This window comes from Callospermophilus lateralis, chromosome 6, assembly GCF_048772815.1.
Source record: "Callospermophilus lateralis isolate mCalLat2 chromosome 6, mCalLat2.hap1, whole genome shotgun sequence".
Lineage (NCBI taxonomy): Eukaryota > Metazoa > Chordata > Mammalia > Rodentia > Sciuridae > Callospermophilus > Callospermophilus lateralis.
This window is the reverse complement of record NC_135310.1, coordinates 10,502,127-10,526,248: the sequence shown is the minus strand read 5'-3', so window position 1 is coordinate 10,526,248 and position 24,122 is coordinate 10,502,127. Positions and strand designations below refer to the sequence as shown.

General features: G+C 45.5%; 1 protein-coding gene across 2 annotated transcripts in view; it reads left to right on the top strand.

Moving 5' to 3' along the window:
- Positions 1–24,122, top strand: part of Zdhhc14 (zDHHC palmitoyltransferase 14) — a 254,567-nt gene that overhangs the window by 177,039 nt on the left and 53,406 nt on the right. For both annotated transcript variants that reach the window (XM_076859408.2, XM_076859407.2), the window contains exon 3: positions 14,264–14,422. In XM_076859408.2, coding sequence (XP_076715523.1) covers positions 14,264–14,422 — 159 coding nt within the window. The remainder of the gene's footprint in view (positions 1–14,263; positions 14,423–24,122) is intronic.

Below are 24,122 nucleotides of genomic sequence, written 5' to 3'. Positions count from 1 at the left end.
AAGCTGCTCATTAAAATGCAGACTCCCAGGAGCCCTGAACCTGCAGCTCAGAGTCTCTGGGACGTCAGACCTGAGAACCTGCATCAGGCACATTTCACAAGGGATCTTTTTACACAGTGGTGTTTGACATTGCTGACTTAAAATGTTCCCAATATATAAGGAATATTTTATGCATGTACATTATAGATGCACTGTGGGGAGTTGACAGCCCCTCAGGCAGCTCAGGCCAGGTCCCACCCATCAGCCAGGAGGCCAGTCAGAGTGAGCATCTCCCCACCTCCTACTCTCCCCCAAGCACCCACTCTGCCTAAGTCAGAGAAAAAGCCTAGAATCCCCCAAGGGCTCTGCATCTTCTGGCAGAGGCCACCCAGAAGGTAAGAGGGAAGGGGTGGGACAGCCAGGTGTGGGGACTCTTGGATACAAGGATCTGTGGTCTCCTTGGGGACAAAGTTGGTTCCAAGAATCCACAGATAATCTCCTAGGGACCAAGTGAAGAACTGGGACCCCGGGATGTACAGGTGCCCAAGGCAGAGTTGGAAGGCAGCCATGCTGAGCCAGGAAATGGGGTAGAGAAGCCATGGCCATCGACCTGGTGGACTCCTTCCTCTGTCTCTCAGGAACACCAGGGTGGCCCTGGAAAAGTTCCTGGGCAGCAGTTGAGCACATCTCATCCCTGGTTCCATGCCCAAAGGGGCTGGAGCCCGGTGGGTCTCAGGGACATGGGGCCCCTCAGGAGTGGCTGGCTCCTGCGTTGTCCTGTTCAGGGAGACGGATGGGAAGATGCTAAGAGACGCACAGCAAGGACACGTCTAGCCGGGCATCTCTGCTGACCAACAGCTTTGGCTGGACACAGCCTGTGTTAATTTCTTCCTATAGGATACAAATGCAGTAGGGACCAAACCTCCAACCAACAGGCACAGTGTGGACCATGCCCAGGACTGGATGTGGACTGGACACAGAGGCTCAGGCCTGCAGGAAGGGAATGGGCAGGATGTTGCTCATATCACCCCCAGTTTCAAAAACAAATACCAGAGGGGCCTTCTAGGTTAGTGTGGGTTGTGGGGCTATGGGGAATGGCTGAACTGAGGTTCTAGAACTTTCTAGAAACCTGAATGAAAGGAAACAGTGCACTCTGATTGGCAGATAGGCTTCCAGCTGAGTTCAGTCATGCCCAAATCCTGCCACTCTCAGCTGCCCCATCAGGGGAACCATTACTCCACTGACCAACCCAGGGCTTGACCAGAAGGAAAATGCCTACCACACCCCACTCAGGATATCGGGGCCCCTCAGAAAAGAAACTGGGCAGGAAACTTAAAGAATTTCTTGGTCACATTTCTTCTAAGTTAGTTGACAAAAGAACTGAGCAGCGCCTCCCCTGCCGGAAGACAATAATGACTTTTAAAAATCAAACATCACGGTTTTCAATTGAAACTGCCCTTGCGTGGTGGTCACAGCTGGCACTTGCTGTCACCGACCAGGGCAGACAGGGCTGTGCTTTGATAATCAGAGGCAAAAGCTCAGATTGAGATTCTAATTCACTCTTCCCGCCAGCCAAGCTTGGACCTGAGCAAGTCTCTTCTTTCTCTGCGGAAGGGAAGACATTCAGGGGTATCAACGTGTCTATGCGGCTGGAGAGAACCATAGGCTCTTAGGACAGTGGTCTTTTATGTTGTGTACACTTTCTTAGTACATAGAAACAGATTGCCATTATAGGCCCATCTCCAGACCTGGAAACCCAATTTCTCTCCCCTTTCAATCCAATGCAACAGTATTTAGTGAGTGTTAACTATTTCTGCAAGTCCTTGTAGTAAGCATTGAAAAGAAAACAAAGCTTTATAAAGGAAGTAAATTCTGTGTGTTTGTGTCAAAAATCCAGACAGTGCTGCTATTGACTGCAAGAAATGGCTAGTAAATATTTTATCTAAATTCCTTACATTGTGATTTCATGAGGCTTACATAGATCTTTATTAAAGTACCTATGAACAATACAGAAAGACAAAATCCATACTGCCAACCTAGGGTCAAGTTTCGAGGAGACTCACTTTTGCATGATATCCCTTTGAGAACTCAGGCTAGTGCCATTAAAGGCTGCTGAGGGCCCTGTGAAGGTAAATGGAGAGCCCTGGGGTGAAATTGAAGTGATCTGATAAGCTTCTCTGTGCTGCCTCTGTTAGTAAGGTAAGACTACTCCAAAGTAAGATATTTAGTAAGTTTCACTACAATAGCTGAAAACGGAGAGATGTTAAATTGAGATTATTTGTTCAATGGAGGACTGAATTTAGTTTTAACAAGTGCTTACTGTGCTGGGGTTGTGGCTCAGTGGTAGAGCGCTTGCCTCACTGCATGGGGCACTGGGTTTGATCCTCAGCACCACATAAATAAGTAAAATAAATAAAATAAAGGTATTGGGTTTATCTACAATTAAAAATCTTTTTTAAATGTTTTTAAAAATTAAAGAAAAAAAGTGCTGACTTATTGTGTCTTGACCCATTTAATCTGCTAACAAGAAAAGGGCAAAAATAGAAGAAATGAGTTTATGGAAAATGTATTGGTCAGCTTCTTATCACTATAATGAAATACCTGAAGCAGTTAACTTACAAAGAGAAAAGGTTTATTTTGGCTCATGGTTCTAGAAGTTCCATTTCAAGATTGAGTAGCCCCATTGCTTTTGGCCTCTGATGAAGGCCCAGGATTACAATGTCAAGGAGCATATGTCAAAGAAAACTGCTCACATCATGAACCAGCAAATAGAGCTGGGATAAGTAAAGTCTCACAATCCCCTTTCGGGACATGCCCCAGATGACCTAAGGACTGCCCTAAGGCCCCACTTCCTAAAGGTCCACAGTATCTCCCAATAGTACCACCCTGAGGACCAAGTCTTTAATACACAGACCTTTGGGAAACCATAGCAGAGAACACAGGCAAGTTATTCAGGGTTGATCACATTTAATCAAAGCCAAGCCACAGGGCAATGGAGTCAGTAAGTTGAATACAGGGAAAGCCCTGGACAGAATCCTAGACCCACAGATAGGAACCCTTCTCTCCAGCCCCCTATCAGATAGACCTAAGTAACCCATAGAAGTTCAATCCTTTAGAGGGTATACAGAAGGGAAAATACAATTCTGTCCTGCTACCTAGCAGTGCTGTTTCCATCACCCTTTCATTTCTCATGATGCAAATTCTGAATATTTTGGCAAATGAAAAAATGCAATTCCCAGTAACAGGAAAAGCACTTTTTCTTAGAGACCAATGTCACACTGACTCAGTCTGTGCTAAGTGATATGTTGACTCAGCGCAGTGCTTCGTTGCATGGCTGCCTGAGGAGACTTGAGATTCTGGGAGGTAGGAGTGGACCTAATCATGAGTGAAATAGCCTCCTTGTGTTAGAGCCTCCAGAATGAAGGAAGAACCAGAGGAAGTCTCACCCCAGGCTACGAGAGAAGGTCATCCTCCTGAAGATACTGATGAAACCTCTGAACTCGTGATTAATTTTTTTTTTCAAAGCAATAGAAATACTTCCCCTGCCATCTAAATTTATGATCTCGCTCTCTCTTGCAAATGATTTATGCCTCTTTCCAAAGTCTCCTTTAATAGTTACATTTTTGCTTGCTGCAAAATAATATGTGTTGTTTGTGGAAAACCTGCAAAGCATAAAGAAGAAAATGAAACTGGATTTTAACTTATTAATGCTTTTGGTCCTACTAATCCATGCAAAGACATCCAGGGTTAACATTTTGATGTATCCTTCCAGTATTTTTTCCTCTGCATAATCTATTTTTAAAGAAATATAGAATCACATCATTCATTACTATTTTAAAAACACATTTTTTCCTCTTAATAGACTATGTATCATTGTACCTCATCTTTAATGGGTGTACAGTGTTGCATTGTATGATCACATAATTTGTTTAATAAGTTTCCCATTGTTAACATTGTAGTTCTTTCCAGTTTTTAATAACAATGTTTCAATCAATATCCATGAACAATTCCTTAGGTCAAATGTCTTATAAGTGCTCCTGCTGGACCAAAGTATTCATATGTTTTAATTTTTTAATATACACAGTTAGCTTATTTCTTTGAAGGTTGCATTAATTTATATTCTCACCAAAAGTACAAGTGGCCTCTTCTCCCTATTCTCAGCATACTAAATATTATCATTTGACATCTCACTTGTTTGAAACTGAGGGTTGGGCATAAATCACATTTTTTTTTTTAAAGCATATTTACTGATTGTTTGTCTTTCTTTCTGTATGTGAGTTGCCTGTTCATCTCTTTAATTTTCTTATTGGAACATTTATCTATCCTATTCATTTGTAAGGACTCTTTATATATGCAACAACATTTATGTATTGTTATATAAATGTTTATAGATGCAATAAATATTTTCCTGCTTTAACATTTGCTTTCTATGGAGTTTCTGACATACAGGTTTTTAAATTTTTATATGGTCAGAACCATGCTTCTATTCTTTATGTGGCCTGCCTTGTCATATTTGTTTAGAAAGGGCTCTCCACTCCCCAAATAGGACAAGCTTGCATACATTTTTCTAGTTCTTTTATGTTTTATTCCTTACATTGGATTCTTTGGTATATCCTTGAGAGGTATGGCTCTAACATTAGAATTTTCCCTCCTAAATGAATAGCTGTTTATCCAATTCTGTTTATTGGATCATCTGTACTCTCCCCACTGATTGGAAATGGTGTATTTATCAAGTACTAAACCTTAGAGAAGTTGCATCTAAGATTGTAAATTTGGGGACGTTCTATTTTGTCTCATTGCTTCATTTATTCCAGGGCTAATTATTTCCCCTCATTATTTCACTTTGCAAAAATGTTCAGCCATTTATTCTTCCAGGGGGAGTGCAGAATCATTTTGTTAAGTTTCTCAGAATTTCCCCAAGTCCTGTGGGAACCTTAATTAGCATTGTAAATGCTGTACAAAGTCACCTGGGAAGGATGGGCATGTGGAAAGCAGTGCATCTTCCACTGCAGGATACAGAATGTCTCTTCATGTTTTCCACAAACCTCCTGCAAGTCTCTGTGTTGTTTTGTAGTTTCTTCGTATGGGACATATCTACCATGAGGGTGGGGAGGGGTTAAGTTTATTCTTAGAGTTTTATGTTTTTTTTTTTTTTTTCTGGTTGTACATGGGATGAGATCCTCCTTATCCAATTGAGTATTCTAACATCGTGTAAAAAGCATTTGAAGTTTGTCAATATATTAATTTATACTATTCATTTTATTGATGTTTTTACTAATTTTAAATAATCTGTGTTGATGAGAGGTGTGTGTGTGTGTGTGTGTGTGTGTGTGTGTGTGTGAGAGAGAGAGAGAGAGAGAGAGAGAGAGATGAGCACAGGACCAAATAGATGGGGATTTCAATTCTTTAATGTGTAGTCTATTTATAAATAGCACCCCTGCTTCTGTGCTGGTGAGACCCTCCACTCTCCTTTCCTCTGAGCTAAAGATAAAATATGACAATAATTCTGTGCAGAATGCCCTGTGAGCCAGTCCTCTCCTCTGGGGCCTGCTAATGCCCCCAGGCCAGTGGCCTTCAAACTTGACAGAAGTGGATCAGATTCCTGTGGGGGCAGTGGAGTTGGCCCTGCCACAGTATGGTTTCCAGAGTCCCCGCTCTGCCTTTGTCCCCATCTACTTGTCTTACCATAACACAAACATTGACAGCTCAAGTGGATTGCTGTCGTTGCACAACAGTCAGTAGCTTCCGCCAGGGCAAAGTGTGTGTCCTGTAGAGTAGAAACACATGCACGTATTTCTCACTTTGGCCTTGAGCAGAACTGGTTTTCATTTTTGCAGGAGGGTGGTTTGGGTGTGTGCTCAGAGAACTTTGACAACACTTGAGGGGAATTGATACGCTGCAAGGACAAAGCCACTTTTCTTTATTCTGCATTCAAGGGCAAGCTTTGCATCCAAGTGGAAAAAAAAATAGTGTGGCAAAAAATAAGGTAGTCATTAATTTTCATTTTGCTGTAAGCATATATTGGATTAACTCTGTTAGTTAAACTAAAAGGGTCATAGCTACTAAGCACTTTCTGCTGCTGCTGCTGCCTTTAATTGCACTAATTAGAGCTATATGTACATTGCCCTACAGGGTCTGAGCAGGCCTGAGAAAAGAGCTTTTGATAACTGTGTACACCACAGCATCTGACAGTTCAAGGTCTTCCCGTGAATTACAATGGCCCTGAATTACAAGAACCCAAATTGTCATAGTTCAAACGTGGAGAAACTGAGGCTTTTTTTTTTCCCACCAGATTTAAAAAAAAAAAAAAATTACACTGATGGCATTCTGAGCTCCAAATTTCTAGATCATATGCTTCCAGAGCTATTTTTAGGAATATTTGGCTTTGTACACAGAGAATTATTTTTGATGCTTACCACTCCATCGTCGCATTAAAATTCATGGGTAGCACCATCTTGCTAATGTCACGAGAGTGCAAATATGTGCACAAGATCTCCCCCTGAATGGAATTCTGTTCGATAAGGCCATTCTTAACTCAAACGGGCATCCGCTCTAGGCCAAAGTTATTGTCTGTGGGACAGGGCAAGGGGCAAACACGCTTGGCTCATCATGGGGTTCAGGTGGATGGTATGTGTTGAGGTTCTTCTAGAATTTTCTTTGAACAAAAAGTCACACTGTTATAAATAACAACAAAAATGAAAAATTTAAAAGCTAGGCTTGGCTGTTTGCTTGGGCAGTCTTTCAGATCTATCAGCTCTTTGAGTAACATCGACATCTTTGTAAATGGCACGTCTTCCCCTCTGGCATCTCCATTCTTAGCCAACCACTTAGATTCTCCTATCAGTGAAACTCAGCCTCAGGGTTGAGCTATTACAGGTATCGTGTTTGCCATGGACCCAAACCTGTCTCCATCAGATGCATACAGGTGGCATTTATAAAATTCCAGATTCTTAGGCCCCACCCAACATAAGCGTCTTCAGGAGTGAGGAATATCATTTTTTTTAAGGTTCCCACATACTTCAAACACAGTGCTTGTCAGAGTACTGAGAAGGCAGAGAGTGGGGATTGCAAGCTCAGTTAGCAGGCAGTCTGACTTGACAACAGGTTTGTCCTTGCTAACAAGTGTGTGTACCTATAGCAATGCTTCTCCAACTTTCATGTGCATCGGAATCACCTGCAGATCTATTTTTTAAAATGCAGATTCTGGATCAGCAGGCCTGGGAGGGGCACCAAGATTATTCATTTCTAACAAGCTCCCTGGTGATGCCAATACTGCTGGTCCATGGACCATACTTTGAATAGCAAAGCCCTAGGTCAGTTTCTCACAGTGGCACTCCCTCCCACTCGTGACAATTAAAAATGTCTCCACACATTTCATTTTCACATTCTCTTGAAGTGGGGGGCTCCCTCTGGTTGAGACTCTCATCACTAGGAAATCCTGATCATCCACCAAATATACAGTCTACTTAAATGATCAAAAAAATCCACTCTATGGGTTTGTCTACCCTCCCTACAGTGAAAGCCACAAAGGGCAGAGGACTTACCCTTTCATCACTGTATCCACACACCCCACGAGACTGGTATGTAATGGGCACCTAATAAATATATGAATGAATTAGTTAATTGAACAAGTTAGTCTGAGTTTTACATGAAGTTCAATCTTAGAGGTTACCTTTTTCTATATTATAAACAGACAGAAAAAAAAGATTGCTTTGCTCTATTCTCTGTAGATATTTCCATTGCATTTTTTAAATTTTATTTTTCTCAATGCTTTATTGAGAGGCCATAAGTAGTCAGGTACTCATGGAACAAAAAAAAATGCCTATTTAAAGTTTTCATCTGACATTTTTTATTTCCTGACAAGGTTCTTGTCTAAAGGAGGATCAACCCCTAACCCTTTGTTGACCAATTCTAGAAAAAGCCCAAATCCTTTGTGCTTCCTAAATCATCTCACACAGCTCCAAACCAGCTTCACAATCAAAACGGGGCCAGAGCTTGTGGTGATCCGCTGTAAACATGGGTTTCCCATTTCCACTGTCATTTCCCTGCCTCTGCCTGCCTCGACCCGGCTCCCCTCACACCTTCCCACCACCGGCAGGCTGTCTCGTCAGCTCGCCATTATAGCTGCACCCTCTACTCCACTCCCCGCAGAGCAGGGAGCATCCCTGCCTGGAGCATTCAGCTCCCCTGACTAGTAGCTGCATAGGACCAGCTGTGGCAGCACCACCAGGTGAGTTTGAACCCAAAGGGAAAAAATGTGCTCCCATCTCCCAGCACCCTCATCAAGGGCACAAGGGTTGTCATCGAGCCCTCCCTCTCCTCCCCCAACCCCGCCATGGGTTTTCCTTGCTTTCTTGATTTTTCATGTAGGCGCTCTTTGTTCCTCCTGGGCCAGAGACAAGGCAGGGAAACTCCTGTGACCACCTTGGCCCAGCTCTGAACGGCCCATGAGCCTTGCTCAGCCATCACTTTCAGCCCTTGAAGACAAACTTGCAGAGTAAAGCTTTTAACTGGAAGAACCATGTCCCTTCACGAGCCCCTGAGAGCATATTTGTATTTAAGCACTTGTAAAGACAAGTGGCTGCCAGCCTGTGTGTTAGTAAGGAAATATGCACATTTACTCCCTTGAGTGGAGACCTAACCAATACGTGTAAACAGGCCAGAATTTGCTCCACTTTTCCCCTAAGAGAAGTTGACTTGTCTAGCGTATCTCCTCATTGCTGATATTCTCCTGTGACCTTGGAAGCTGGCAGAGTGTAGGCCAAGACATCCTGAAATTGCCATCTTCCTTCCTGATAATTGCCATCTTCCTTCCTGATAGGTCAGCCTTTCCAAAGTTGGGTAGCTTCTGTTCTGACTGCTGCAGAGCACCATTGGAAAGAGCTCTGTGAACATGGAAAATTTGTGGGATCCACTAGCTGGGTGTCGGTGGCATCCAAGGGCTGTTCTCCAGCACACGCAGAGATAGGGCCATGAAGACATGAGTATAAAGTCATTTTTGCCCTGTGCTTTGTCATTATTCCAACTGGACGCCTAACAGCAAAAGTTCCTACCACCCTGGGAGGTACCTGGCAGCTAATTAATGGCCTATGAAATTTAAATGCCCCAGGGAATATCACTTCTCTGAATCTCTGAATCCTTCACTGAGGAAAAAATCATAATCCACATCTTGCAAAAATTGGGATTTTTTTCCCCTTTCCATTAAAAAAAAAAAAAAAAAAAAAAACACCCCAGTTACTCTCTAACAGTTTGGGGCAGGAGGCTAATGGGTTGTGTTAGCTTTCTATGGCTGTGACAAAATACCTGAGGTAAACAACTTAAAAGGAGGAAAAGTTTATCTGGCTTAGTCTCTGCAGTTTTAATCCATGGCCCTGTTGCTCTGGGCTTGGGCTGAGCAGAACATCATGGTGGGGAACATGGTGGAACAATGCTGCTTATCCCATGGTGGCTGGGGGGGGAGGGGAGAGAGAGAGAGAGAAAAGAGGAGAGGAGAGGAGAGGAGAGGAGGGCAGGGGACCAGGGACAAGTGTTTTAATCAGCTTTTTCACCGCTGTGACTAAAAGATCTGATCAGCACAATTGTAGAGGAAGAAAAGTTTATTCGAGGGCTTAGGGTTTCAGAGGTCTCAATCCACAGACAGCAAGCTCCATTCCTCAGGGCTTGAGGTGAGGCTGAACATCATGGTGGGAGAGGGCGGCAGAAGGAAGCAGCTCACATCATGGCGATCAGGAAGCAGAGAGAGAAACTCTACTCTTCAGATACAAATATATATACCCCAAAGCTATGCCCCAATTCCCACCTCCTCCACCCACACCCCACCATTTCGGTTACCACCCAGTCAGTCCCTATCAGGGGCTTAACTCACTGATTGGGTTAAGATTCTCACAACCCAATCACTTCTCCTCTGAACCTTCTTGCACCATTTCACATGTGAGCTTTTGGGAGACACCTCACAGCCAAACCATAACAACAGGCTATCCCCTTCAAAGGCATGTCTCCAGTGACCCACTTCCTCCAAACTACTAAAGCTTGTACCACTTTCCAATAGTGCCACTGGCTAGCAACCAAGCATATGGCCTTTAGGGGACACTTCAGATCGTAACAGGAGTCTGTCTCCATGTAGTGCTCTGGTATTCTTTAAGCAGGCTTAGAGAGCAGGAGAGAATGTACACACACACTCACGTAAGCCCGTGGCTGACCCAGGGCTTCTCTGTGAGTGAAACAACTAGTCAGTGGCAGTTCCTGGTCCCCGAGCTCACACACTGACCAGCCTCCCCTTTCCATCCGGAAGGGCCCCAATTCTTTGTCCCTGGGTTTGATTTCAAGGTACTAGATGTGGGTGCTGCTATTATTTCTGCCTCTTGCCACAACTCCCAGCAACTGGGAAGTGGGGGCCTTTGTGAATGTAAGGACCACTTCAAGATTTACGCGTTCTCTCAGAGTGCTTGTGCATGAAATCGTCCTTGAGAAATACTTGTTTTACAGGAACTTGCAGGAAATACTAGTGTTTTTTTTAATCCAGGCTTCCTTCTAGTGTTCTTGAACTAGTAGCTACTGTAAGCCTTGATCATTCTTTTCAATAGCTGTACTTCAACAGCAAGAGCAGCCCCAAGGAGCAGAGGCACAATTGTTACCAACAACAAATAAGAAAGGGAAAAAACACCCAAAAACCAGAATAATTGAATATTAGAGCAGGAACAATCAGCTTCACGCTCTGTGCCACAGAACTCAGTCCACGGATGCTGGTGATCTCCACTAGGGAGAGAAAGGCTTGGTGACTGGCCGTGGGCCTCAGATTGAACATGGAAGAAAAGCTTTTGTCCTCAGGTTGGTATTTGAAGCCCTAGGCTCTGGGGCTGGCACCTAGTAGAAGCACAGCACAGATCGATTAACTGGATAAATAAATGAATTAAGTGCCATGAGAGCCCAAGGGAGGAAATAAGTGACTGTGCTTGCCAAGTATTTTCACAAAAGAAGCCTGAATTGGACCTTAAAGGTAGGATTATTTCTGCAGACATCAGGAAGGGAAGCTGCAAATCAGAGCACACCGTGTGCATATGTCCGAAGGACAGTGTGGCCTCCCAGGGAAGCACAGGGGGCCACTGGGCTTGGAGCACAGGCTGCTAGGAAGACTGGGCTGCAGGAAGAGCAGGCCAGATAATCCTCAAGAGAAGCCCAGGGTGCTTGGACAGACTCGAGAGCTGCAAAGATCAGAAGGGACAGCAAGAGTAGCCTAAGCCTTACCAGCTCCTTGGGCAGCCACAAGTGTCCCCCAGGTGGCCCGGGGCCCCACACAGCCCCCACACAGGAGGATCTTCTGATCCTTCCATTTCTTGCACACACAGAGCTCTCAAATAACTAGCCAAGGGTCCAAGGTGTTGGTTTACTTCAAGCTCCAGTTTAGTGTGTCTGTAGAATTCTAGTTTTCAGCTCACTTTGTGTCAAAGGCTTAATTTTTCTTTCCCTTAAACATTAGGAACGCTAGTAAAGACTAGTTTGTTGTTTTTGTTTCTGTGTTCCCAAGTCTTTGACATTCACAATGAGTTTTGTAAGTGATTCTAGGTGGTAAGTTGCCATTTCTGCACAATTCAGCTTTAAATTTTTCTGCTTAAATGAACATAAATGTTTCATCGAGTATCTTTCTAAACTTGTATCTGACCCTCTAGTTTTTCTACCCATGTTTATAAGAGCTAAGTAAATACTGTCGACTGTACCCTGACGTAGGCTACAGAAGCACCCAATGATTGATTTAGGTCTCAGGGGCACCAGCTGGCACCTGCAGAGATCTGCCTTAATGTTGATGTGTTCAAAGCCAGTTCTTTTCACCTGGTACTTAGGGACACACACAACCACGCCACATCTTTGTTTTCTCTTAGTACAGAACAGATTGGAGAGCCCTCCCGTTCCCAGTGTGTGTGCTTCTGGAGTTGGGGGCTGCTGCAGATGCTGCTGAACTTAGCATCATTGATAGTGTAGTCCATAGGGTGCCAGGCAGGTGAGGCACATGCCAGGAAGATGTCCTCTCTGGCAAGGTGCTAAGCAGGAGGGCTGGTCCCAAGGAAGAGGCAGAGCCAAGGGCTGTGCCTTACCATTTCCATCCCTAGCTCTCCTGCCGCGTTCCCAAACTTCCTTCCTCTCTGTTTGCAACCTGCTAATGGAACTTTAATTTTCCATGAATAGTAAGTGGCTGAAAGCAGCAAAGTGTTCTCCTTACCACTGGGATTGAGATTTTTACTAAAACTTTAGGCTAAAGGTTGAGGGCAGATTATCAGGCCTCTTAAAGGAGACTAGGGTGTGGGAGCAGGAGAATAGCTGTTGGAGCCCCTGAATCAGGATGGGTAGCCCCTGAATCAGGACAGGTGAGCTGTAGTTCCTGCCAGTGAGTGCAGTCCTCCAGACACCACCAACGTGAAGAGACCTGGGGCCCCATGTGCATTTTCTTATGCAACCCTTCATTAGAGGTAAACTGTATTCTCTGAGTTCAGCTCTTTAGCATACTTGAGCCCCTCCTTAAAAGGCACATATGGATAATACATGAACTGGGGAGTATCTTCAAGGTCCTGAATCAGGGTTCTCAAACTTTAAGGTGCCCAAATCACTGCCAAATCCTAGATAAATGCAAATTACATTTAGTAGCTGGGAGGAGCTGAGAATCTGTTTTTCCGAGGAGCCGTTGGGTGACATGGATGCTGTATGGACCACTTGTGGAGCTACAAGGCCCCAGAGAGCAGTGTTCTCAACTTTGCATCCCTGAATAGATTGGCATACCTGGGGAGCTTTTTAAAATCTTGATGCCAAACTGTACCCCACACCAGTGAAATCAGAATCCTGAGGACAAGGCCAAGATATCCCTGGTTCTAGAAGCCCCGCACATAGTTGCTGCCCTGGTTGAGTCTGTAAGAAAGACGTGAGTGGATGGTGGGACTGATTCCTACCACCTTGGAAATCAGCCACAGTGTGTTGTGACGGTCTTGACGTGGTGTCCCTTTAAGGGTTGTGAATTAAAAATGAGCAGCTGCCTTTCGTGTTGCCAGCTTCGGAGCCTGAGCTGAGGGCCTCACGACGCTCTTGCCATGCCCCCTGCACTGTGACCTCTGCTCTTGGCTGCTGCGGGTTCTTTTCGGCAATCCTAATGGGGCTCTCAGAGTCCAGTGAGAACGAAACCCGACGTTGTCTTCCTGGGGCGAGGGTTTCTCCGCCCTGCTGCACATTCACGTCTCGGGTCCGCATTCCGCGTGCTGGACGGTCCGAAAGCTCCCCATGAGATGCTGACGCGAAACCCGGACGGGGAGCTACAAGGAGACTTTAAAAAATAGACATATTTGTTTTTCTTCAACACTTTTGGAACTGGTTCTAAATAACAAAAGATGCTGGTCGGATGATAAGCAAACTGTAAAAATGATTTTTAAATATGCCATTCATGATTTTTAAAATGCTTCAAAATGGGGGCTGAGGATATGGCTCAAGTGGTAGCGCGCTCGCCTGGCATGCGCGCGGCCCGTGTTCGACCCTCAGCACCACATACAAAAAAGTTGTTGTGTCCGCCAAAAAATAAAAAAATTTAAAAAATTATATAAATATAATGTTTCAAAATGTATATGCCGGCTTCCTGTCCCCCACCTGGAATTTTTGGGGAGACCAATAGGCACTTGAGCTGGGTGTGGAGTTCACCAACAGAACATGAAAATCAACTAGGGTGCTTCATTAGTTAAGGTAAGGCTAGCTGCTAAAACAGACAAAACCCAGACCTTCCGGGGCTCGACACTGCGGAAGTTGGGCAACTGTGACAAGGTCCGCCCTCCTCTGCAGTCTGCCCAATGGGAGGGTAGCCCTCCTCTGCAGTCTGCCCAATGGGAGGGTGGGGGCGGGGCTCCAGGGGGCGGTCCCCCAGCTGGGCGGGGCCACGTGTGCTCTCACCGATTGGCCAGAGCTCCATCACTTAGATCCTGGCCCTTCGTGAATGAGTGCAGTGAGGTCCAGGGACTGCAGAGCCTTGGCCGGCAGCCAGCATTGAGGACTAGCGGTCCTTGAAGTGATGATCGATTTTTTTTTTTTTTTGTACCAGGGATTGAACCCAGGGGTGCTTAACCACTGAGTCACATCCCCAGCCCTTCTTTATATTTTATCTTGAGACAGGGTCTCGCCACGTTCATTATGGCCTTGCTAACTTGCTGAGGCTGGCTTTGAACTTGCAATCCTCCTGCCTCATCCTCTTGAGCCGCTAGGATTTCAGCTGCACCCCGTTTGAAGTGATGATCTTAGGGAAGTGTTCTTTTCTCCGCAGATATTGCAAACGGCACCAGTTCAGGGGGGTACCGCCCGCCTCCCAGAACCAAAGAAGTCATCATCAATGGCCAGACTGTGAAACTTAAGTATTGTTTCACCTGCAAGATTTTCCGTCCCCCTCGCGCCTCCCACTGCAGCCTGTGCGATAACTGCGTAGGTGAGTAAGAGCCCGGGTCACACGCGGGCCACGTGGGGGATGTGCTCCGAATAGGCAGATAGGCGTTGTGCCATCTTTAATCCTTCTCCACTGAAACACTCAATAATAGCTCATGATCAGTGTATTTGCTTGTTACCATGAATTGCATCGACCAGGCCTAGAGTTACCAATCTTTTTTATTTTTGTTTTTTCCCCCTCATTCTGCAATGCCCTCGGCCTTCAGTTCCCCAGCACAGCGCAGAAATAAAACCATTTCATCCCTAGGCCGCTCCATGGCCTGACCGGCTGGCCCCCCACCTAAGGGATATGCTTTGTTCAGTTCTGTTCTGGAGCTGGAAGCACTGGACCCAGGAGGGAGGAGGGAGGCAGAGGAGGGAGATTTCCTCATGGGGGGTGGGCCGTGTTAGGGTCTTTGTTCTTCAGCAACCATGGGACCTCCACTCTGTCTTCTGGCTTTCTCCAGGAGAGATGAGGGAAACAGGCAGAGGAAGGTAAGAGCCCAGAGGTCCCTGATTGTAAGACTTGGCCAGACTTTTGACCTAGCACAGGATTCTGCCACTGTGGTGGGAGCCAGAGCCCTGGAGGTGGTCAGCCAGTGTTCCCCGGAGCTGCTGCCCAGGCGGGCAGTCTGCTCCCCCCACTAGGCTGGATCTCCTTAGAGATGAGGTGGCAAGGACATGGTCAAGTAGCAAGAAAGACAAAGCCTTGCCACAGTGAAGACCCGCGTTTCCTCAGTCCCACGGCCAGCCTCTAGTAACACAACCAAGGACACTTCTGGGGGAAGAAGCAGGAACTCCCCTGTTACTTCATACCTCAGAGGATAGGAGTACCCCCAACAAGCCTGCTTTCCCTCCGTCACACGGATTTCCAACTCTCTTCTTGAGTCTTAGAGCTTGTAGTCTGGATTCTTCTTGAGAAAAATACAATTTTATAATAGACTTCCTGCTTGCCTGCTGTTCCAAGCATCTTTTAAAAATCTTAAATTTACCTTATCTTCACTTTAATAATCTAGAATTTGGTACGAACGCCATGTTTTCCCTATCAGGCTTTGTTTGGGTTTGATTAACTTCGACTACTATTAGTTTTGCCTTCCCAGAGGAACAGCATGGAATTCCATTCCATCTTTCGTAGGTAGTAAGGAGGCTTTAGTGAAGAGCCTGGGCTGTGGCACTAGTTGGCCTGAGTCTGGATACTGGCTGTGTTTTAAGCTACTAAACTTTCTGTGCCTCAGTTTTCTTGTCTCTCCAGTGGGGATGATTGAGAGACCTAATAAGTAAGTGCATGTCAAGCGCTCAGAATAGTGCCTATCCCAGGACAGATTATCTGCAATTGTTAGCTCCTATTACTGTTATCACTGCTGCTACCTTGATGTCTCTAGTGGCTTTCTCTGGACAATGCCTTGATACATTGAGTTCTCTGCAGGTGTGATGACCAAAACTACAGCTAGGCCTCCAGGTGGGGCAACACCAGCCCACAGTGGCCATCTCTTATCTATCTCAAGGAGACTTAAGTCAAAACAGCATGGCAGCTTACGTATCTTCTGGGGAACAATCCATAGGGATTCTCGGGCCTCTTCTTGGATTATAATTTTGACCTCAGGACTTCTTATGTAATGGAACAATATGTAACTTACACTTACTCAGGTAAACTGTTATTTTACGTACCCTCTCCTATGGGCCTAGAGACCTATTCTAGTCTACAGGGAGTTGTTATCTACAAATCTGAAGTCTTTACTGGGCACTTCCTCCCCTTTTTCATTTATAAAACTTTTATCCATTTCTAGACACCCCTGTTTCCACTTATTCATTTCCATCAATTGGTCTCAATCCTGTTTCCTGTCGCAGCCTAATTCTTAATCATAATAAAAACTTTCATTCCCAATTCATAGTGACATTGTTTTAAAATCCCCTTTGGATTATTGTCAGACACTTTCTAAATGCTCATATGATCACTCACAATTTATTCCCACTATTGCTCCTATGTGTAGATGGCCCTTAAAGAACCCTGATAAACTGGATGTAAAACCCCCTTTCCAAAATTATGTTTGCCTTTCCCCAGTTGATAGTGTGCTTCTGCCTTAGTAAAACCATTTAAAATAATGTCCTGTCCTATCAAATCTATCAGCAGTGATAGGGCCTTGGGTCTAGAGTATCTAGGAGCAGGTGTGTCCTTCTGAAAACAAAGTCACAACAGCAATCAGAGATCCCCCTAACCAGCAGAGTGGTGTTCTAGAAACCAGAAGTCCTAAATAGCAAAGGGAAAAGAAGAGAAGGTGACAAAGTCGATGGTGGGTCAAGAGGACCAGGCTGCGCCAAGTGATACACCACCAGCATGTCCTCTAAGCCTGGTCCATAGTCCTGGGCGTGGGCTTGGCTGACCCTAACTAGAGTCTGGCTCTATGGAGGACAGGGGAGGTGAGAAACATAGGACTGATTGAAAATAAAGCTGCTCATAGAACTCCTTAAAAAACCATGCAGTTATTCAAATCTGCAGAGCATGGGATCTCCAGTTAATTCCATGACACTTGGGCCTTTGTCATGACCAATGATCCGACCAGAAGATTGAACCTTCTGCATATGGGAAGAGAGTGGAAAGCAGATGTCTCCCACAGAGAAGGGTAATTGCAGAGTTTGCCTGTAGTTTATTTTTAGATAGAATTCTTTCAGTGAAAACTTTCTACTTTTTGCAGCAAGTGAAGAGCACAAGGAGTACAGAAAACCAGGGTTACAATATGTGGCTTCTCTTGTAATGAAGAGCTTTGGGCTGCCACTTCCCAGGCACAGTAGGTAGATCTTGTTTTGCAAGAGGAGAGGGGAGAGGAGAATGCGCTTTCCCAGGTGGCTCGGAAGAGTATTTTCCTTTGTTAAATAAGTTTGAAATGAGAGCCAAGTTCTGGGACTGTGGGTTTCTAGTTGAGGAGGTAGGGAAGAGCTTTCTGGGGAGCAAATGCTGGTGCAAAATAGAACTTCTGGGCAGAACCTCATGGCTGGGAGCTGACTCCTAGGACACACAGACCCAGGGCTGCACCCTGGTTCTGCCACTGAGTAATCCCAGAACCTGGGCAGGTTATCCAAACACTCCTGTTTCCACCTCTGTGAAACAGGGTGACCCCGGGGCTACCTCATAGGTTTCTTTTAGAGAGTAAATGAGATGGTACCCATCGAAGCATCCAGAACAGACCTGGTACACACTAAGGGCCAGTGTGTACCTGCCATTAATGTTCATCTCATCAGTAATAGGACATGCTGCTGTTAGGGCTTCTGAATAGCAGACTCAGACAGGATTGGTTGTCACACTCATAGTTGCCACCTTGATTTTTTGGTAGGATTGAGACCACGTGCAGTAATAGAAGTGTGTACGTTCTTTCTGCCTTGGATTAGCTCCATTTCTGTCTCTGAATCTTTTTCTCTCTCTAGTTTTCTCTATGTCCATCACACCACTTCTGCACATTTGCAACAGAGTATTTGGGGTTGTTTGTCCATCTAGATGATCTTAGAGTTTATAAAACATTTGTAAACAACTAGCAGCTGAGGCCCTGTGCCCTCCCTCTCAGACCCTCAGGTCATTGGAGTGAGGGTGGTAGAAGGCAAGAAAAGCCAGAAGGGCCCATGAGCCCTCTCAGGCTGACCCAGTGTGTGCAGTTCACCTTCTGTGACCAGGTGGACCCTGTGGGGGAGGTCTGTCCTTTGGTGGCCATGGTCCAGGGTCAGAATGGTCCCAGCATTCTTTGGAATTGGGCACTTCTAATGGAACCTAAACCGGTAACAAAAAAAGGGACTTAGTTGAAATCAATGTAATCCTACGCTGTGGACAAACTAATAAGAAAGTTTGCTAAACATGAAGGCTCGCAAGCATTTGCCAACTGTCTGAACAAGAGTCTGTCTAACCTGGGCCACATGAAGACAGGTCTGCCTAGGAGCTGAGAGGGGGTCTCTGGAGGTCCCAGAGCTGCTGTCCTGTCTGGGCTAGGGGACCCTCTGTGCACCTGCGATGCCCCACCTGGAGGGGCTTCGCACACAGATGAAGGAGTACACAACACCCTCAGGCCATTCCAGACCCCGGCCACAGCAGCCTCCCTCACTCAGGGTGAGCACCGGTCTGGTCATTGTCTTCTACCCCTTCTGTTATTTCTGTTGTGGGTGCTACAGCAACCTCCAGAAGCCCCCTGCTGAGCCTCAGTGTCCACCCCTGCTGGTTTGGGTCAAGCATCACCCTCCTTAAATCCCTACAGACCCCCTCCTATACCCCTCTCTTGCTACATTTTCTATCCTGGCTCCTTGACCAGTCATTTCTCGCTCCTGTCCCACGGTGGGCCCTCCTGACGCTCTCACTGCTCCTCTGTGATGCAGTGTCCACACTCAGCTGCTGGTTCTGTGTGTATAGCACACACTCAGCTGAGTGCCACCACTGCCACCCCTCAGAACCCAGGCTTTGCTTCAACATGGTAACTCACGTTAAGAGAGGTGAAACGGTGGAGGTGTGGCATTACATCTGCCTTCAGGTGTGGGGAGCATCATGGAATTCCTTTTTAACTCTTTGCATTTGGTAAGAGGTAATAAATCCTCATGGGAAAGTGCATCATTTCAGGGGAGAGGCAGGGACTGGCATTGAATCTTCCTTGGAACCCAAATGCACAGGGCTCTCCTGGGCTTCTTAGACTCCATGATCTTTGCATTTCACCAGCTTTAATGAGCATTTATGTGTCAGGCACTGTGATAGGAGCTAGGTATGTCAAAGTAAAAGCCAGTCCCCAGGGATTGTTGTTAAGCACTGACCAAGGAGAACTTGAGGCAGAAAGCATTATATTTATCATATTACAGAGGTCAAAGAGAGTAATTTTATGTTGGTAACAAGAACAATTAAAAATTGTCATCAACATGTATGCACCAAATAATATTGCAACAAAATATATAAAGTAAAAGTTGTCAGAAAATGCAAGAATAATTTGGTATAAACATAGTGGCTAGTGAGAAACAACAGTATACCTCTGCTTTTGATGGCTTACATCAATGCAATATAAGAAAATCAAAGATAGCAACTGATAATGAATAAATATATGTTGAACTTTGTTTCTACAAAGTTTACTTGCCTTTTTCAGCTGTTCATGAAACATTTGCAAAAATTAACCATGTTAGGCCACAATAAAATCCTAACTTGCTAAAAGCAGATGTTGCACCAACCACATGGTCTGATGACACAACAATAAAACAAGAACTTAACCACAAAGATATGATTGCACAAACACAAGCAATTGCAACTTAAAAAAAAAAAAAAAACTTTTCATAAACACTTGGGCAACAGAAACTTCAATTTTGGAAAATGACAGTAAGAACAATGCAAAATTGTAATTTCGAATTCTAAATTTTAAAGACACAAAAAGTAGCCTAAGAGGAAAAGGTATTAATTGGAAGACTATTCAGGTACTGGTAAGAATCTGCAAGAAGCTGGAAAGGCAGGCTGGGGAGGCTGGGGGAGTGGGGCATAGGAAGTCACGACTGTCACAAGATGCTGCCTAGAGGCACAAGCAGCACGTTGCTGGTACCACCACAGAGTTCTCTGTGCCATGGCATCAACTTAAAACTGCCCTGTCTGCCCAAGACCATGGGCTCCAGACTCAGATGTCTGGGTGGGCCTCTGAGCCTGTCTCACTTCTGCACTTGACCAGCCAGCAAGGCGGGGCCCTGCCTGACCCCCTGCCCCACTTACAGTCTGTATAGTGCAGCCAAGGGGGCTGCTTCCCAGCTACTTCAGGGTTCTCCCCAAACAGGAAGTTTACTTGGATGATAGATGACCATGAAGGAGAGCGTCTTTTAAAGTCTAGTACAAAAAAAAACAAAGTTGAACTTAGAATAGAGGCAAGTAAACAAAGCATCTGTCTCAAGAAGACAGAAAAAGTAGCAAAATAAACTTAAGAAAACAAGGGGGAAAAAAATCAGTGACCTAGAAGGCAGAACAGTGAACATGATGCCAGATCTCATTTCTTGGAAAATAAACAACCAAGAGAGAGCTCTGGTGAGACCGAAGGACAGAACTCTACAGCAAGAAAGTGGGGTAGGTTCAAATGAGAGGAATATGGTGAGATATTTTTAAATTATTGGGAAATGTATTATTTTGTAAGTTGTCTAACTGAAAGTCAGTTAACTAAAAACTCAATGAATCATGATTTTTGTCAGAGAATGGCCAAAAAAAATGAGTTAAAAATGGGTAGTTCACACAAATTTTTCATGCAATTATCTAGGCAAGGTGCTGAGCACAGACAATATTAATTCCTACATTCTGAATATAGTGTCAGAGTTTAGAAAAACCTTTTAATTCATTTCACCATGATAGTATGACCCCAATGACAAAAATCTAACAAAAATAACATGCAAAAAAAATCACCAGAATTTTTCATTTATAAATGTATGTAAAAAGCTAACGTGAGTCATAGAAAATTTGATCTCATTTTATTCTGTATATGAAAGAATTAGTCGTTCTGGCATAGAAGGGTGTATTCCAGGAATGCAATTGCTTTTTAATGATATTAGAACTGTTAACACACCAGTCAACCAAAGGACAGAAGATAATGACGATGATGGATTCCCAAAAGGGGTTTGATGAAGGGTGGTCTCCGTCTCTAACCTGAACTAAGCCAAGATTGGGAGGTGGGGCTGGCAGAATTCTGACCCCCAGGACCTCCATCCCTGGGTGCTATTTGCTTTGCAATAGCGACTTTGAGGAAGTCACTAGAGGTTACTAATCCACTGAGCTTAAAGCAGCATTATCCTGGGTTATCACAAGGGCTCTGAGGAGCCAACACAGATATTTGAAGCCACAGAAGGATTTAATGTGTCCTTGCTGCCCGGAATGGGGGAGAACCATGTGGAAAAGTGAGAAGGGAATCCGTGGACCCCCCCTCCCCCAGCGGCAGGGAGTGTGGAAGAGACCTCAGCTGTGCGTGGGAACTGTACCCCTGGCCCATCCCTGATCTTAGCCTTAGACTGAACAGAGAAGCCAGTCCTGTTATGCTGAACGCCTCACTCATGGAATTGAGAGATGATAAATTCATGTTGCTGAAAGCCCCTACGTTGTTGTCAGTTGCTGTGCAAAACTGTTGCTTTGCAAAACAAGTCCAGTACAGAAGAATGCTCCTTAACCTGGTTTTGGTCCTGGGGATGGAACCCAGGGGCACTTTACCAGTCACTGAGCTTCATTCCCAGTTCTTTGTATTTACTTGCAATCCTCCTGCCTCACCCTCCTGAGTTGCTGGGATTATAGGTGCCACTGTGCCCAGCTTAACATGGTTTTTAAAGAAAAATAAAGCTAATATTTTCTTTATAGTAAAATAATAGAGTGATGTATGTTGAAGTTGGGAATAGAAGAGGATGTCCACTGTCATAATTAGTTTTTAACATTATCTCTGAAACTAATGCAATAAGAAAAATAAATATGAACATAAATCTAACAAAAAAGAGGAAACTAAATTATCATTTTTTTGTAGATGATAAGAACACCAGTAACAGTACCAACAAACATTAGAACTAGTTTCATTAGTTTAGTAGGTTTATTAATTACCAAATAAATACATGACAGTAATTCACTATGTATCGGTTAGGAGTCTCCATAAAAAATCAAGATCATACTCTTCACAAATATATCTATAAATATAAGGCAATTTGAGGCATTGAATAAGATAAATAACTATAACATTCAATTAGACAAACAAGCAATAATTTTGAATAACATATTTGAGAATAGCGCAATGCAAGGAAACCAGCACTGTTAGGTATGAAGGCTGGTGTGTGCCCTCCTACGTGAGTTGCAAAAAGTGATCTCAGTGTGTGTTCAGTGTCCGCTTCCGTCTTTTCCAGATCTCCAAAGTGATCCTCTAGATGCCCGTCTTGTACGCAGGGCCTGGGGTCTGGCTGGGGAGGCGGAGATGGATAAGCAATGTGTGAAATGCAGGGGGAGCCAGGGTGGGCTCTAGGAGAGCCAGATGTCCAGTCCCCGCTCCAGGTGGGAAGCCTGAGGAGGAGTGAGTCACTGGTTGAGGGAGGGCAGGAGGCCCCATGTAGACATGTCCAGATGTCAGAACCAGAGGACAAGGCCTGGGACTGACAGAGGACAGCACTCGGCTGGCAGGTGTGTGGGAGCAGCCAGCAGGGCCAGTCTCAGATCCCTGGGAGCCCGTGGGGGGCCTCCTCTGGGCTGCCCACAGCAGTCCACGGGAGCCTGGGTTCCACCTGGAGCCGGCCAGCCCTCCATGCTTGTTTGTAGGTTTTCTCGGGGTGTCAGAGCTTGATTTTTTTTTTTTTCTTTTTGGCTTAAGCAGCAGCCCTGTACCTGAACTTGAAAATACAGTCTACATAATGCTCCCTCCCACGTGTGCCTCCCTTGACCCCTGGGGAGAGTCCCTGCAGCCTCAGGTCAGTGGGCATTTGTGCCCTGTCAACCCACCCTGCAACTCAATGAGAATAAATAAAGCCATGAGATCTTTTGGAGGAAAAGCAGATTTCAGAAGTTTTTCTTTTCACAGAGAGTCTATTTGTAGTGCCAGTGGGGCCGCGTGGCACTTGCAACGCCAATGTGACCCACCCGAGCGTGTCCGTAGGCCTGGGGTGTGCATTTGCTCTTCTCCTGGTGCCTGGTTTCCTCACCGGCAGCGCAGTCTTTCTCAGTGGGGTTGTATGTGTGGGGTAAGGTGCTCATCCTCCATGGATTGGTGATATTTGCTCAAGTGACAGAATTCCAAGGAACTTTCCTGACTTATCTGACCTAAGAGGGCAGGGTTCTGTCTGAGAAGCCTTCTCACATGCTCTTAGGTCACAGTAAAATATTTCCTGCCTCTTCTCCATCCTTGGGCTTCCCGGTTGGTTCCCTCCTCCTGGTTCCTCGGCCACCCCCAGCTCTTCTCCTGGTGCCACCCTCTTCCTCCTTGGATCTGCCCCACTGCCGGCTGGAACCACCCCTGTCCTAGCTGGGAAAGCCACCGCTTCCCTGCCAGCCCTGTTCTCAACACTCCAATTGGGCCCCGTGTTCTGCTACCAAGAGATTTTTCTTCCACAAATACTTCAACTGAAAAAGTGCCAAGAGGTGCTTTTGAGGCAATAATCAAAATAAAGTAACATCCTAGAAAGTCTGATCTTTCAGAAGGATCACCTCGGTAACGTGCCTGCAGGTTATGAAAGTAGAGATAAAGTCCCTAAAGTGGAATGCCCTGTCCCGGGAGTCTCTGCTTGGGCACACTCCCTGGGGGGCGGGGGATCCAAGGCACTGTCAGGGCTGAGAGTCCAGGAAGACTGTCTCTGCCCTCCTGGGATCAGCCATCGGGGTCAGGCCATCTGATGAGTTGGGAACTGCCCGTCTCTCTCAGGGCCGTGGCCAGCGGTGAGGATTCCTTCCAAAAGGACTCTGCTGAGGTGACTTGCAACTGTGAAAGGTTAATAAGCAGGTTCCACCGGGGGAGGGCCTGCTGGGGGCCACGCACATGAAATGTAACCTTGGAGCGGGATTCATGCCAGACACTGTTTCTCCTGCCTCACCTCCGGCCATCATCCCCTTGGGCCGTCCTCCCCTGGGGTGTCTGATGGTTGACCCACCGTGCTGCAGGCCAGGGCCAGGCCCACGGCTGGATGCGGAGAGTCAGGGTCAGAGATCTGACCATGTTGTTGAGTACCTGGGAAGCAGCATTTGCAACCATCAGCAGGGAAAACAACAACAA